Source organism: Myotis nattereri (assembly GCF_964212035.1).
Source record: "Myotis nattereri genome assembly, chromosome: 7".
NCBI lineage: Eukaryota > Metazoa > Chordata > Mammalia > Chiroptera > Vespertilionidae > Myotis > Myotis nattereri.
In genome coordinates, this window is record NC_138082.1 from 45,782,779 (window position 1) to 45,800,091 (window position 17,313).

Sequence of the window (17,313 nt, forward strand, 5' to 3'; positions counted from 1 at the left end):
CCCCTCCTGTTCCCTTACTTACTCCCTGGTCTTTCCAGTGCATCCATCTGGAAAATTCCAATCAAGCCAACTTCCCTCACTCTTTACACACACAGAGGATGCCCATTTGGAGAAAATCACACAGTGGCAATGAATGGGGCCACTACAAATACACTGTCTCTAATTTCACTTGGATCTTCACAGTGCGGGGCAGTCCTATTATCCTTTATCAGCTTTTCCTCCTCTTTACCAACCTCTTACCTTCTTTCATCTCCCATCTCTGCAGAAATGTACAGAAAGAGATAGAAGTCGAGCTTCTTCAACTTTCTGTCCTTTCTCCCACATGAAAAACTGTATATATGCACATCTATCATTTCCTTCAACCCTAAGGGAGCAGGAGTCTGATATCTCCACCCCTTCTCACACACAGGCCTCAGCTGTCCCAGTCAGGTGGTCCCCAAGTCCTGTATATTCTACTACCAAAAGTAGCTCGCTTCAACTTCTTATCTTCCATGGCTACATTACTTAAACTCCAGGCACTTATTTTTATTTTTATTATTATTATTTCTTCCCTTCCCTCATTCCAACTAATAAATCTGACTCACCATTCAAATTACCTGGAATTAAATTTTCACAGATGCCAAAAAAAGGTATGAATAAGTAAAATTGCCTTAAATTATTTGTGGTGGTAGATGGAAGATGAGAGAAAGAGAGATAGCGAGAAAGAAAGAGCAGAGCGCACGCCCGGGAGGAAGAGAGAAAGGAATACAAGTACTATCTTGGCCTGTCATGTGAAGATAACCGATATTTTGAGATAATTAATCTTTAGGCTCGCCATATAACTTCTGTGCACAAATATTTCTATCGAGGGTTCCATTCTGAAATGTTTTTCATTCACATTATGTGCAAATACTGTGCTTCCTAAAAGGCTCTTGTCACCTTATCTTTTGGTTCCAAGAGACTGATCTGTCCTTTCCAATGTCACTATTCAGAGTTTCTACCCATCCTTTAGCCCCGTGGTTGGCAAACTGCGGCTCGAGAGCCACATGCGGCTCTTTGGCCCCTCGAGTGTGGCTCTTCCTAAGCCTTAGGAGTACACTAATTAAGTTAATAACAATGTACCTACCTATGGAGTTTAAGTTTAAAAAATGTGGCTCTCAAAAGAGATTTCAGTCATTGTACTGTTGACATTTGGCTCTGTTGACTAATGAGTTTGCCGACCACTGCCTTAGCCCATTATAGAAGAAAACAAGTCTTAACAGCCTCTGAATTCTGTATGTTTTAAATGAGTTTAACTTCAAACCAGGTACTGTGCTTGTTAAGACAAACAGATAGGACACAGCTCATCAAAATTAACAATTTAGTTAGGAGTGCAATAGTGAGAAAAGGTTGGAAATTTTTATATATATATACATACATATATATATACATATATACATATGTATACACACACACACACACACACACATTGCAGCTGTTACTAAAGCTACAATGAGCTGGAGAATCATGAGGAATACTTTATGCCCTTCTTAAGAGGTTAAGAAATGTCTTCTTCTCATTTTCCAGGAGGAAAAGATGCACATAGATGTTGATAAATGTTGGCACATAAAGACTTATAGTAGCCTGGCTAGCGTGGCTCAGTGGTTGATCACTGACCTCTGAACAAGGAGGTCAAGATTCGATTCCTGGTCGGGGCATATGCCTGAGTTGTGGGCTAGATCCCCAGCGTGGGGTGTGCAGGAGGCAGCCGGTCAGTAGTTCTCTCTCACCGTTGTTGTTTCTCTCTCTCTCTCTCTCCCTTCCTCCCTGAAATCAATTAAAAAACACACAAACAAAACAACTTATAGTAGATTGAGGTAGATCACTCTAAATGGGTGAAAGGGAAGAGAAAGAGGAGCCTTCATGACCTTACTCTTCATTTTCAACCGAGGGGAAAGGAGAGGTGGAGAGCAGGTGGTACAGGACACTTGTCTGTAATTTAAAACTTGCTATGAATACTCCATTAGGGGGACCTTTCCCCATCCCTTCCTAATGACACGTTTTCCCGTCCTCTTCTAATGAGAAGCTCCCTTCCTCAGTTGTTGCAGCATTGTGGGGTATGGTGGGATGGGTTATAGGAACCAATAACCAGGCCTGGCTTCCCTAGAGCAGCTTTTCCCGACTGTCTGAGCCACCATTTGTCAACAGCATAAGTGACAAAAGATATTAATATGCTATTTCTGTAATCTGCAAAGAGATCATCTATATCTATATCATCTATATCTATATCTATATCTATGTGTGTGCTTTGCCTACTCCTTTACCCTGACCGTCTCCCCAGATCCTCTTCACCATTCCCTGTAGTGCACAAAAAAGAAGTCTAGCTGCCATCATTTCTTGTTGAAAGAGGAAACGGAGAAGTAACTTGATTAGTAAACAGAGTCTGGACTGGAGCCCAGATTTTCAGCGATGTAAATTGGTGCTCTTTTCACAAGGCTGCACTCTCATGCTGACCTCCACTCTTCCATTCAACCAGTTCAAGACTGCCCCTCACCTTCCCCTGACACACCTCTCACCCCAATCCTCCGCTGGCTCCTCTCAGCTCCACCAACACTGAAATACGGAGGTTTATCGGCTTAGCAACCTCTTCCTCTCTAAAAACATTCTCCTCTTTGCTTTACACACACACACACACACACGCGCGCGCGCGCATCATGCTTGTCCTGCCTCACCTGAGCTTTGCACGCTGATTTCTATGGAGAGACCATGCCACGCAGTGCAGAGAAATTAGCCTTAAAAAAAATGAGTCATGTTCAAATGCCCATTTTGCCTCTTACAATCTGTGTGACTCGTCACATTACTTAACCTCTCTGTCTCACTTCTATCATCTGCAAACAGGGAATGATGCCAGTGTACTGGGTTCTATACCGCAGCTCGCATATGTCATGTAGTTAACACAGTGTCATGTACTATAAGGTACTTAATGCACGCACTTATTTACTATAAAAGTAGTATTTACCTCGCAGGACTTATTCCCACAGCCTGACCCCTGAAGTAGTCAGTCTCTCAAAGCGTTAAGTTCTCCCGCTCCGCGTCCTTGAGACAACTTCCTACTTCCTTCTAACAAAGATTCAGAAACTAGTTCAAATCCAAAGAAGATTTCCCGAATTCAGCTGCAGAAGTATCTGTACATTTACTAAATTTTCTCTCTCACACACACACACCCCCATACAACGGCCACACACGCTGAAAGCTCCCCGACATAACTTCTCCTCTTCTTCACCGTAAGTCCCTGGAAGCACACTGCCGTTCCGCAATCCCCCCGGGGCGTGTGGCATCTCGCCGACAAGCGAGCCTTCTCTGCGGCACCGCGGCGCCCGGCGCGTTTCAGCCGCCGCAGGTGCACCGCCCGGAGCGAGCACGTTCGCGGCGCTAGTCACCCCACCGAGGGGGGAGGAAACCCCACACAACGTCCCTACACCCCGAGGCGTGGTGCGCGGAGAGGCCACGCCGTGACGCGGGGCCGGCGGGCGACTAGCAAACGCGTGGGTCGCCTGTCCCTGCGGCGTGTTCATGTGTCACCGCGAGTGCCTGCGCGGAGCCGCAGAACTGAACGCACATTCGTGGGCGCCGCGACGTCGGAGCGCGAATGTGGGTCCCTCTGAACCCGAGGGACCGGCGAAGGAGCGACGCCGCCGCGAAGCCCCGCAGGGCCGTCCCGCAGGTGCTTACCTCTGCGGACGAGCAGGTGGACGCCGCTGGGCGCCGCCATGTTGGCGCGGGTCACGTGGCCGCTGGCACCCGCTCGCGCCCCGCCCCGCCCCGCCCCGCCCGCCGGAGCCGTCCAGGCGCAGCCCTGCGGGAAACTGGCGGCGCCGAGACCGCCCCGGGGAGCGCGCGTGCGCGCGTTGCCCTGACTGCGGGAGCCCGGGCGGCGGAGCGGGTCCGGCCCGGGGCGGCGAGGGAGCCCGCGTCCGACTGAGCCCGCTCCCGCCGCGAGAGGCGGGCTCCAGCCGCGGTTCGCGCGCTCGCGCTGAGCCCGGCGCCCAGGTGGGATGGAAGAAGCCTATCAGGTAAGCGTGGCATCCAATATTTGTAGCATCAACATTTGGGTGCATGGAGACCTGAAGTTGGGAGGCAAAAATCAAGCACAATCGAGCGTTCAACTTAGCACTTTGTATTGTTTGCCACTTCGTTGCGAATTATTTCCCTGGATTCAACTCGAATGTAAAATTGGCTTCCAAGTCGCCAGCTGCCCCTTGGCAGTCCCATAATCTACAACATTATTCAACGGAGACTCCAGACAAGACAGGATTTATGTGCAGCTGCAAAATCTGTTCTGGGTATGTTTAGGGGACTTTTCATTTCCCAAGGACACCCCCCGCTTAGCTGTATTAACTGGAGACTTAATCCTACATTTGACTTTTAAGAATGAGAGGATGACGTCTGCCAGTTGCGCTGCTGAAAGATGCAGCCTGCAGAAGGCCAGTTGTGAGTCAAGTGAGGGAGCTGATGCATCCCTAGTGATGACAGTGCCCATTTGTAGCAAATTCACCTTTCCTCTTATTTGCGTTCTGGGGCAGATTCCATCCTGTCATGGACCAGGTATCATTCATCTTGGTAGTCTGGTGCCCAGCAAAGAACTGATATGGAAGGAGTATCTGGTGAAGGAATTGAACTCTCCATGGAACCTGTCAAACCAAGAATGTAACAGTTTCTTGGACTTTAAATGCAATGAAGACTGATAAGGATTCTTGGTAAATGTGTTTCCTAATTAATTTTTAAGGATTTGATTTAATTATACACTCAGTGAAAAATCCAGACAATTCAGAAATGAGTAAAGGAAAAAGTGCAGTCCCCTTCCTCACCCTGTCTGCACTCCACAATCCCACTCTGCATATGCAACCCCAGTGTGCATCATTCCAGGCCTTTAACAGGCAAATATTTGTAAATATTTTAAATGGATTCACAGACTTACTGTTGCAATTTGTTTTTTTCCATTCATCATAAACATCAAATCTCAGAACACTTAGCTCATTCTTTTTAATGACTACATAGTTCTGATATTTTTACTTTTTAAAGAGAGTGAATTTTGGCCCTGGCAGATGTGGCTCAGTCTGTGGGAGCTTTGTTCTGTACACCAGAAGGTCACAGGTGAGATTCCCTGTCAGGACACTTATCCAGGTTGTGGGATCCATTCTGTCTGCCGTGCAGGAGGCAACTGATTGATGTTTCACTCTCACATCAATGTTTCTCTCTCTGTGTCTGTCTCTCTCTCCCTCACTGCCTTCCTCCCTCTCTCAAATCAATAAAATCTTGTTCTTGGGCGAGGATTAAAAAAAAGAGAGAGAATGATTTTTTTGGCAGTTTGTTAGAGGACATATGCTGTACTCTTTGGTGACCCAGTTTTGGGTGCTTTTGGGTCACCTTGAAAGATAAAGAGAAATAATGTTTTCCACTGAGGTAAATAAGATGTATGGGATGAGAATGAAAAATACCCATACAGGGTATTTTTTGCCCACCTTTTTCAAACCCAGGTCAATTTCAGGGAGAGATTTTTTGAAGATGGTAAACAAAGGAGCCTGAGAATTAGCAGGACATAGAATCTCAGGAAGTGTGCAGAAAAAAGAAACCCAGAATCCCTAGTGAAAGGTCAGAAGGCATTAAGCCCAATTTCAAACATCTGAAACAGAACACATGTTCACATGATTTAGTTCAGCCAACCTGGGGAAAACCACTGCAGAATATATTCCCCTGCCACTAAAAGGACAAGGAAAAGGAAACTGTGAGGACTCCGGTGGATCCACCATGGTGGAATCCCCGGTTAGGTCAGCATAGGACGTGGCTGTATCAGATGAGTGAGAAATGAAGCAGGTAGTAACTTGCATAGTTCATCCACAGATTCTTAATTTGGTTTCTTTCATACCATATCTTTCTGCTATTATAGGAGGATTAAAAGCTGCCAGCATGTGTCCTCCTAAATCACCCATTTACGAGATATATGCATACTGGCCAATAGGATAAAGGGCTAGCCCACTGATTATCTGGGACCTCTTGCAATGCTAATATGCTGTGGTCCTGGGCTTATAGGGCATTATGCTTTCATCTAGATGAGTAACCATTAGTGACTCACGGTTCCATGTCTGCCCATCTTCCCACCTGTGAAATGAAAGTTAATTATATTGCGGTACCTCACTGATTTGAACTCCCTCCATTATTCAGAGTTTGTACTTGAGTTTCCTGAGTAAAAGTTGAATAATTTTTCAAAACCAGGGTTCAAGAAATAAAGGATAACTTCTCAATACCTTCATTTTTTTGTGTCCAAAAATTCATTCTTCAATGATAAAATGTTTATTAATTGTGATTAACCATTGTTTTATAGGCCTTTTACCTAGGTTTTTAAAAGATCATGTCTTATTAGAATTTTTAAAAAATATTTGTATTATTTTTTATAAAAGAAATATATCAGAAATAAGTTCTGATACTTATATTTTTGAAAAGTCAGTCTTACCTTTCTCCTTCTACTTAGTAATATTTTATTATAGACTTATACCATATAACTTTTTCAAAAGTTGTATATAGTTTGTGATAATATTTAAATTATATCAGTATCTGTAATGTATGTATTGAATTTGTAATTCACATTTACATTTTTAAATGCTCTAGGGGATTATGTGACATTAAATCCTTTGAAAATAAATTTTGCTTTGTAATACATTTTGTAACTTGTTTTGCAAGTTTAAATTTTAAATACTCATTAGGAATACCTGTAGTGCAAGATACTTAAAAACATAGTAAGCCCTAATCAGTTTGGCTCAGTGGATAGAGCATGGGCCTGAAAGGTCCCAGGTTTGATTCCGGTCAAGGTTATGTACCTTGGTTGAGGGCACATCCCCAGTAGGGGGTGTGCAGGAGGCAGCTGATTAATCTTTGTCTCTCATCGATGTTTCTAACTCTCTATCCCTCTCTCTTCCTCTCTGTAAAAAAATCAATAAAATATATTTAAAAAAACATAGTAAGGTGCTTACATATCTATAGAAGAAAGTTATTTATGAACATGTAAAACTAACTGAAAAAATGTGGTGTTTTTTACTGGGCACAGAGCAGGTTCTATGTCGTCTAGCCTTCATTCACCATTCCTGAGCTTGTGCATCAGTTTTGCCATCTGAATCAGAAAAAGTAGCTTTCTTATTTGATTTCGGGATCATTTCTTAGCATTTTACTCTATAGCTTGAGAAGAGTATTTCCAAAACTGCCCTCTAGTTTGTTAAATTTTAGTATAAGGAAATACTTTTATTTATTTACATGTTTCAAGTCAAATATTCTTTCCAGGAACTAGGAGTTCTGCATAAATATCATCTGTGCACACAACAGGGACCCCTCTTTGTAGCTGAGTAGACTCCTTTAAAGTTAGGGCCTAGCTTCAAATTATTATATGTTCAAGCAAAAAGTTTCTGGGGCACTCTTTTAGCCAACTTGCGTGCAGAATGTCATTTCCAATACCAGTCATTTGAGACAATAATGGATATTTTACTGGTAATCTAGGGATGTCCTTAGAAAAAAATGTGTAAATGCTCCATGGTTTTTTTAGGAAAAATAATGCTATATGCAAGGCAGTTGTGAAATCATGTGGACTTCTCCGTGTGCTTGTACCCTTTCCTGGATTTGTAGTTGCCTAGAGTGACCCCTGATAAGGGCAGAGGGATTTAGTTGTGTGACCCTCATGCCCCTCCCATTTTTTGTCTAATGACATTTTCTCAAATAGACTTTAAGTCTCCCTCCCTTCTAACAAGATTGCTCTACCTGAGCCCCTCCTATATTGAAATTCTGAAGATTTCAGGGACCTGTAGCCATGTGTAGATCTAATCCAAATTGGCAGTCTGTCATGGTAAGCAGAGTGGAATGGGACCAGACAGGGCTAACATTGCCCCAAGGGAGTAGTTATCCTCAGGCCCAGTCTGGCTCATTTGGTTTTTTTAAGCTGGTTCAGCCCCTGGGCTTGAAATATATGATGGGAGGTTGTAAAGCAGAAATCATGCTGCAGCAACAGCCTCGTCACTGCTGGAGCAGCTGCCTACCTGGAGTGGTTGGCAGCGATCAAGGGAGGGAAGGCATGGGAAGGTTGTTGGGAAACGGCGGTGGATGGTCCCAGACACTGCTTGCTTTAGTCAGAGATGGTTGGGAGCTGTACAGGCTTGAGGGACAAGGCTTCCCTGACCTCATCTCTTCAAACTGGCTCTGCGGGAAGTTGGATTAAAGCAGAAGTGTGCATTTGCCCCATGAAATTTAAATAAGAATGTATACCATTAGCTACTGCCATCTATTCTCAGTAATCCCTGGGAAAGTAGCACCTGCTTATACACTTCTGGAGAAAGAACCTATTCAGAGTAAGGAAGAATGGCAGAAAGTTTCCAAAAGAATCTAGTGATCAATCAGCCAATCAATAAATAACTTAAGTGCCCACACTAGGCTCCAAGGAAATATGATACTATTTTTGTTCTTAGAAGCTAATTGGAAAGCTGAGACTGATATGCTCATAAGATTGCCCGTAGAGGCCGAAACCCGTTTGGCTCAGTGAATAGAGCGTCGGCTTGCGGACTGAAGGATCCCAGGTTCGATTCTGGTCAAGGGCATGTGCCTGGGTTGCGGGCACATCCCCAGTGGGGGATGTGCAGGAGGCAGCTGATCGATGTTTCTCTCTCATCGATGTTTCTAACTCTCTATCTCTCTCCCTTCCTCTCTGTAAAAAATCAATAAAATATATTAAAAAAAAAAAAAGATTGCCCATAGAGAAAAACTGAAATCCCATAGGAGCACTGCCAGGAGTGAGGGGGTCACAGATTCTGACTACCTCTGGATGCTGAGAACTGAGAAAAATGCTGAACTCTAATTATATAAGTTCCCAGGAAATTGCACCTGTTTAATCTCCTTTACTTTCTGCAAAGATGAAGGTGAGAGAAAGGGAAATGTGTTTCTTTTAAGCACCTTCAATATACACTTATAAAAGAAGAGAAAGGAAAAGGCTCTCGCTCTTCTTGTTGGAATTATTTTTAAAATGTTTTGGTTTTTCTTTTCTGTTTACACATGTCTGTAATATGTGCTCTTTAAAAACATTTTGCCATGGCTGGGTGGCTGTTGGTTGGAACTTCATCCCCTACACCAAAAGGTTGTGGGTTCAATTCCCGATCAGAGCACATACCTAGGTTACAGGTTCGATTCCTGGCCAGAGCTCATATGTGAGGCAAAAGATCAGTGTTTCTCACGTTAATGTTTCTCTTTCTCTCCCTCTCTCTCTAAAATCTATAAAAACATATCCTTGGGGAGGACCTAAAAGACACGCAAATATTTTAAAAATACTGAAATGTATAATACAGAAAGTAGAGGGCCCCCCATAAAAGCTCCCTCCAGGTAATCACTGTTCACAAGTTGATGTATATTTATCCAGATTTTTTTTATACATATACCATTTGTTGGACTTTCTAAGGGAAGGTACCTATTTTTACCATGCCCAGTCATATGTCTGTGTAGAATAAAAGATAGCAGACCAGACAAACCACATGCAAAAAGGCAGGAATGCACAATATTACCTGTCTTTACTGCAGTCTACTGTGCATTCTCTTTTTTTCTTTGGCCTTCACTCTGCACTTGTTTTTCTTCTGTGATTGTTTCCAGACTTCTGTAATATTACTGACTAGGAGCCTAGTGCACGAATCGAAATCACGCAGCACCACCCACCCTTCAGTCGCCTGCCCAGCCCTGCCTCCCTCTCTGGCCCTTGAAGCAGCCACGGCTGATGCTGATCAGGCCCTCCCACAGCACAGGCATGGAGGCCCCTGCTGCCTCACCCCCCGACGCTGAGCACGCAACCTCCTCCTTTCCGGTTGACCCATTATGGCGCCCCGGTTGATTAGCATATTTCTCTATTATAATTATATAGATTGTACTGTTGTTTTTTTCTTTCTTTTTTTCTTTGACCATTAAAGTCAGCGTTTGAAAATATTTGTGATTTTGATATATTTCCTGCCTATAAGCATGAAAAAATACTCCTTAGTCAATTAACAGTTATGCAAAATACACTGCAGTAAGAATCTCCAAAGTGGAGATTATGAAATAACAAGAGATTTAATAATGAATAAAGAAAACTAGCTGCATGTCCCTTCTTCCCCTCCCACATTCCACCTTCACTCCCCAAACTGGCTGACAAACTAAGCAGTAGTGCATTTCTTAACTTCTGCTTCCTCTCACTCAACACATTCTATATTCTATATTCAAGACCGAAACGGTGGAAACAATCAAGAGGGCAGATGCTGCCTCGACCTCTCTTCCCATTGAGCTGAGCTCCTCTGTGCTCACCCATCCACTTTAGCCCAGAGAATAACCTCTCTGGAGAGCATTCTCCTGAAGCACACACAAACATCACTGAATTTTCTTTTACTTGATAAAGGATAAAGGAAGAAAAGCAGCAGCTGCTCTAGTAGCAGACAGCAAACAAGCTTCGCTGTGGTGGTCCCACAGCCTTCACAAAGGGGATTCAAGAGAGCTAGGCAAACAAACTGTACCGCCCAAGACTTCCACACACATTCACCTGCCAAAATTATTAATTAAAAATCTAAAGAACTGTCCAGGTGAACTGAGAGTCTAACCAAAGCACATTTTCCAACTGGCCTTTTATTAAGCTGGAAGAGAATACAGTTGAAGAACTGGAAAGAGCTTCAAAGATCACCTAATCCAACTCTAACTCTACACCTTCCAATTTTAAGATATAGGTAAGCCCAGAAAGATCGTAGGAGGGAAGATTCACCCCTGTTCCAGCCTGTGTACAAAATAACACTGCCTATCTTAAAAAATATTTTTACAGGACATTTATAAGGCACTTCGTGTAGCATCTTATGCACAATAGCTCTTCAGATACTCATAAGAGATGGCATTACGTTTTTATTGTACTTCTCCACAGGGTTAATGGAAAGCCCCCAAATTATGACATGGACATTTTTCAAAGCTTCGGTTTTACACTTAGTTGATTTATAGAACAAGGGTGTCAAAGATGGGGACAGTTTGTTTTTGGTAGCCAAATCAAGTTCAAGTAAACTATGATTCCTTTGAGAATCAGTTTCCAAAGAAAAGGATTGAGTATTGCTCTTTTTTATTTTTTTAAGAAAGCTCTTCACTGTCTTTTGGCGAATTCTGCTTGTGTAAGTTAGTCAGGCTGAGCAATCTTGCTGTATAAAGGTGCCACTTATCTGATTCAGATAAACTTATTTTAAAAATTTCCTTGGTTTACAATTGTATTTTGTCTGACAATTATATGGAGTTTCGGTTGCTGGACAATATATTATTTAAGCAAAACTTTATTTCAAAGTAACACACAGTTTTAAAAAACATGCAATTATAACAAGGTTTACAATGAAAAACAAGTCTCCCATCCCACCTTTTCCCAGTCTGACTCCAGACTCAATCACTTTGAACTGTTTTTGTTTCTGGTTACTGCTCAAAGTCATGCCAACTGTGCTTTATTATTATATGGACTCTGACTTAAGTGTACTTTCTTGTACACTCTTTTTTTTTTTCTGGAGTTAATTTTCTATTCTAATTTGGACCAATTACTTTCTTGGACATGTAATTAAGTTGCCATGTTCACATTTTTTTATAATCGGAATCAGATCAGTTTTACTATTTCTTGTACTCTACATCTTACGTGCTCTTTGATTTCACCTTCATGCTGCTAAAATAGATCTACACATAACTTCATCAGAAAGTGTGTGAAGTAAGTTTTCTGGTTTCTTAGATTTCCAAAACCACCTTTGTTTTGCTCTCAAACTTGACTGATAATTTGGTTATTGTATTCTAGATTCAAAATAATTTTCCATCAGAGCTTTGAAGACATTGTTCTATTGTCTTTTAGCATGAAGTATGGCTGAGAAATCTAATGCTATTTTAATTCCCTCTCCTCTCAAAGGTTTTCACCTCTGAAAACACTTAGGATCTTTATTTTATGCTCAGTGTTTTGAAATTTATTTAGTCTACATGTGATCCTTTTAGGTAAGTGGTGTAGTGGTTTAGAGTGGAAAATTGAGGCCGGCAAGTGAGGCCGGCTGGCATGGCTCAGTGGTTGAGTGTTGACTTATGGACCAAGAGGTCATTGTTTGATTCTGGTCAGGGCATATACCGGGATTGTGGGCTCGGGTTGCAGGCTGGAGCCCGAGTGTGGGGCATGCAGGAGGCAGCCAATCAGTGATTCTCTTTCATCATTGATGTTTCTCTCTGAAATAAAAATATATTTTTAAAAAACATGCAAGTGAATTATACTGTCTGGGGTAAAATCTTAGCTCTGCCACTATGTGACCTCGGGAGAAATCACCTCACTTGATCAGACCATGTGCGCCATAGGGTTATTGTGAAAACTGTGATGACTGATGCAAGTGCTTAGCAGATAGTAAGCACTCAGTGGATGTTAGTGATGATTTAATCTTGCTCAATCTTCAGTGAGCGCTTCTAATTTGAAGATTCATTTCCCCATTTCTAAGGAATTATCCTCCCATTCTTTGAAAATGTCCTGTTTGCTTTTCCACTCTAAAATGAAAATAAGCTGGTTACCAGACTTCCCACATTAATTTATCTCCTCTCTCATAATTTCTCTTTTTGATCTCCTGGGAAATTTCTTCAACTTTATACCCTACATTTCTGCTGCGTGAATTAGAAAAATCATTTTAAATTTCTAAGAGCTCTTATTCATTGATTGTTCCTTTTTCATAGTAGTTTTATATATGCAATATCTTTTCTTTCCAATTTTTATTTTAGAAACATGCAGAAAAGCTGAATCATACAGTGAACACCTCTATATATCTTCCACCTACATTTAGTAATTTAAAAAATATTGTCACACTTGCTTGCTTTCTGTTTGTCTGTAGATGTTTATGCATATATGTATGGATGGATGTGTATATATATCCCACCTACACAAACATTCTTTTTTTCTGGACCATTTGAATGTAATTTGTAGATGTCATGACTCTGATCCTAAATACTTAAAACATGTGATTCCGAGGAATAAAGACATTTTTGAATCTACACAATCACAACACTACTATCACAACTATGAAAATTAACAAAATTCCATGCATCTAACATTAGAGTCCATCCATATTCAGATTTCTCTGTTGTCTCAAATGTGTGCAAAATCTACCAAAATGTGAAGTGCCATACATACCCTTCACTCAGAGATTCCATCACTATCTTGCATATATACTCCCACATGAATGGGGCCTAGACACGAATATTCACTACAGCACTGCTCCTAAGAGAAGATAGAAAACAACCCAAATGTCCATTAATATAGGATTGGGTTCAACACAGGGAGCTCAAACTATGGAATATCAAACTACAGAATACTATTAGAATGAAGGTGTTTAGAGTTGAAATGTTCTAATATGTAGTAATTAAAATATGAGTTAAATTTAATTGGAAGATTCTGAGTACTGAATATAGTATATCATCGTTTGTATTAAAATTATGAGTGTTTGCAGACTGATAACTAACTCTGAGGGGGGAAAAGATGCTGGTAAAAGTAACTGTCTCTAGAGAAGTGAATTGGGAAGGTGGAAAGGAGGGCAGCATACTTCTCATCAAATGTTCTTACTGATTTTGAATTTTGTACTATGTCCACATTACATAACAAAAAATAGTGCTTACAGTGGAAGAATATTCAATCCCATGTAGCAGTGGTTCTCAATCAAGGGTAATTTTGCCTTGCAGATGTGGCAATATCTGGAGACATGTTTGGTTGTTACAACTGGAGGTAGGGGTAGTGCTCCTGGCATCAGTGGGCAGAAGCCAGGGATGCCGTTAACCAGGTCACAATACACAGGTCAGCCCGCACAACGAAGAAGGGCCTGCCCCAAGGTGTCAGTATTGCTGAGGTTGGGAAACCCTGCTGTAGAGCACTGAATGGTAAGGTTGGAGAGAAGTTAAGTAAGACTAAAGGAATAAACAAAGAAAGTCTTGTGCACAAGCCTAAGCATTCAACTTATTGTACTTTTAAGATAATTCACGCCGAAACCGGTTTGGCTCAGTGGATAGAGCGTCGGCTTGCGGACTGAAGGGTCGCAGGTTCGATTCCGGTCAAGGGCATGTACTTGGGTTGCGGGCACATCCCCAGTGGGAGTTGTGCAGGAGGCAGCTGATCGATGTTTCTCTCTCATCGATGTTTCTAACTCTCTATTCCTCTCCCTTCCTCTCTGTAAAAAATCAATAAAATATATTTAAAAAAAAAAAAAAAGATAATTCACATTTCTAGCTGTGGATGGTTATAGAAGTCCATTATGCTCCTGTTTGCATAGAGCTTATTCCAGATTGGTACAATATCAAGCTTCTGTAACCTTGGTTCATGTTAATAATTTTAACTGTTGTAAACAGAATATTGTCACTGTAAGAATGAGGTCAGACTAAGTCTCTGATTCTAGGCCTTTGAACTATAGGTATTCCTTTGAATAACATGCGAGTGAACTGTGTGGTCCTCCTATATGTAGATTTAAAATTTCTGTGTTCAAGTGAACATGCACATTACAAAGGTCAACTGTATTTTTAATCCACTGTTGGGAATTTGCACATAAAGGACTGACTTAGGTTATATGTGGATTTTATTATGTGTGGGTAGTTGATACCTCTAACCCCTGCTTTGTTCAAGGGCCTACTGTATTCCCACATCTAAGCATAACACATGTATAAGAACATGCACTGCATGTTGTTTGTAATGGAAAATATTGGAACAACCTAAATAATAGGGCACTGGTAGAGTAACTTATGGTATATCCATACAGTGGAATAACTGCATTAAACAAGATAGCTCCAATGATCTTCAGAAGTTTAAAGTTTAAACAGCAAGTTAGAGAACAATATATGTGGGAGGTTACCATATGTATATGATATATAAAATATATATACAGCCCAGCTGGTGTGGCTCAGTGGTTGAGCGTCAACCTATGGACCAGGAGGTCACAGTTTGATTCCCGGTCAGAGCACATGCTAGGGTTGCAGGCTTGATCCCCAGTGTGGGGTGTGCAAGAGGCAGCCGATCAATGATTCTCTTTCATCACTGATGTTTCTAATTCTCTCCCCCTCTCCTTTCCTCTCTCTTAAAAAAAAAAAAGTAAAGTTCAAGTTACATACCATTTTGGAGGTTATATAACAATCTTACTTTCTGATACGCATTATAAACACTAAGCTTTTACTTTTATGATTCTGTATCAAGCAATTTACACTCCAATAAAAATAAAGTAACAATATACTATTACCATTACTTTTTTTCTTGTTGGACTTCAACATCTTGGTAACCTTATAGCAAATCACAACAGATATACACCTCATTTTACACAAGACTTCAATTATGGTGTAAATTGGATTTTTATAAACTGATTTTCATCTTATTATCTTATATTACTGTTATTTATAAAGTGGTTATACTAAAACTAACTTCTAAATTATCTTCAAGTAATATCTGATGCCAAACATTTAGGTTTTAGGCTGTATCTAGTTTCCCTTATCTCTCTTATCCATGCTACCCCCAACAGTGGTTAACTGGAGTTTGCTTAAAATAAATCTGTACCAGGAACATTTCTATTTAGAAAAATCACATAGGAAAAACAAGATTATTAGGAAGACCTAAAAAAAAAGTGTTTTAAAGATGTCAGGTGTAAAATCTTAAAAGCAAAGAGTGGGAAGAATAATAAAAGCTTAAAACCTAAAGTTTTTAACATGACTGGAAAAAGTTTAGACATAAGTATTTAAGAATCATATCATTACACATTAATGTATCACAACTAAGCATTTATTATACTGCTTAAGAAGGCAAGCAATTGCAGTGGTATTTCAGAAGCTGTATCTTTAATATATGCTCATAGACTCTAAACAGTATTTTAAAATATACAATCTCTCCAAAAGAAAATCTTCAACTAAAAATAAGATAGATAACTTTTAATGTAAGTAAAATGTTACAAGATTTTAAAATTATATTTTTCACAACACAATGTACAGAAATTTGCAAACTTCCTGTACAGAGCAGTATAATCTTTACTCTTGAGCAAGGCGTTCAATAACACGTCGGTAATCGTCCACAAGATCCTGAAAGCTTTCTTCCAGCTGTTCATGTTGCATGCTTATTTCTATTTGGTTCATCTGGTTTGTCAGTTCTTCTGGTCTGAGACATTTTCTCATTTTAGCAAGATCTCTCTGCTTTTTCTAAGCAACAAAAACAATTATTGGTTAGACTAAGGAAGCTGATATGTGTCTATAGTCTTAAAATTTTATTTTTTTAATATATTTTTATTGATTTCAGAGAGGAAGGGGGAGGGGGAGAGAGATAAAAATAGAAACATCAATAATGAGAGAATCACTGATCAGCTGCCTCCTACACGCCCCCCACTGGGGATTGAGCCTACAACCCAGGCATATGTCCTGACTGGGAATCGAATCAATGACCTCTTGGTTCCTGGGTCAACATTCACCCGCTGAGCCACCCCCGGCTGGGCTACTCTTAGAATTTTAAATCTCCAATATTAAAAATAAGAGTGGGCACTAACTGGTTTGGCTCAGTGGATAAAGCGTTGGCCTGCGGACTGAAAGGTCCTAGGTTCAATTCAGGTCAAGGGCATGTACTTTGGTTGTGGGGACATCCCCAGTAAGGGGTGTGCAGAAGGCAGCTGATCGATGTTTCTCTCTCATTGATGTTTCTAGCTCTCTATTTCTCTCCCTTCCTCTCTGTAAAAAATCAATAAAATATATTTAAAAAAAATAAATAAGAGTGGTAGGAATATGCCCAAATTTGTCCCATACAATTTTCTTCTTACGGAAACCTAAACATAAATTTGACCATGAATTACAATCCTTCTAAAAGGAGTTAACCAGAAGACCTGGAATTTGTGTTAATTGATAATAAATATAGATATGTGACTCACAGCACTCTCACCAAATCATAAAAAAAACACAACACAATTGGTCAGTGTAGACACTCATATTTCTTTCTTCTTTATTAAATATATTTTTATTTATTTCAGAGAGGAAGGTAGAGGGAAAGAGAGATAGAAACATCAATGATGAGAGAAAATCACTGATTGGCTGCCTCCTGCACACCCACTACTGGTGATCCCGTATGCAACACGGGCAGGTGCTCCTGTCCCGAACTGAACCTGTGACCTTTCAGTCTGCAGACTGACGCTCTATCCACTGAGCCAAACCAGCTAGGGCTCAGATATTTCTTTAACCAATAAAATATATTAACTGAAGACAACTGAGATTAAGCACTATTATTATTCATATCACGATTCAATTATTAGTTAATTTAATTCCAAGATGGTTTTTTCT

General features: G+C 40.8%; 3 protein-coding genes across 7 annotated transcripts in view; 1 reads left to right on the forward strand and 2 right to left on the reverse strand.

Annotated features, from left to right (window-relative positions):
• The window catches only part of METAP1D (methionyl aminopeptidase type 1D, mitochondrial), a gene marked incomplete at its 5' end in the record, with an annotated part of 74,225 nt that extends 70,480 nt beyond the window's left edge, over positions 1 to 3,745 (reverse strand). For all 3 annotated transcript variants that reach the window (XR_013996230.1, XM_081095585.1, XM_081095586.1), the window contains one exon: positions 3,691 to 3,745. Coding sequence is in view for 2 of the 3 variants with exons in the window: in XM_081095585.1 (XP_080951711.1) it covers positions 3,691 to 3,730 (40 nt within the window). The remainder of the gene's footprint in view (positions 1 to 3,690) is intronic.
• A 110-nt stretch (positions 3,746 to 3,855) lies between these two features.
• SLC25A12 (solute carrier family 25 member 12) overlaps positions 3,856 to 17,313 on the forward strand; it is a 171,523-nt gene continuing 158,065 nt past the window's right edge. Inside the window, exon 1 of one of the 3 annotated variants that reach the window (XM_081095643.1) lies at positions 3,856 to 4,031. In XM_081095643.1, the coding sequence (XP_080951769.1) occupies positions 4,014 to 4,031 (18 nt within the window). In that variant the 5' untranslated portion in view covers positions 3,856 to 4,013. The remainder of the gene's footprint in view (positions 4,032 to 17,313) is intronic. The other 2 variants (XM_081095645.1, XM_081095647.1) reach the window with 2 other exon arrangements.
• The window catches only part of HAT1 (histone acetyltransferase 1), a 49,415-nt gene continuing 47,863 nt past the window's right edge, over positions 15,762 to 17,313 (reverse strand). Inside the window, exon 11 of the mRNA XM_081095165.1 lies at positions 15,762 to 16,191. Within this exon, the coding sequence (XP_080951291.1) occupies positions 16,024 to 16,191 (168 nt within the window). The 3' untranslated portion in view covers positions 15,762 to 16,023. The remainder of the gene's footprint in view (positions 16,192 to 17,313) is intronic.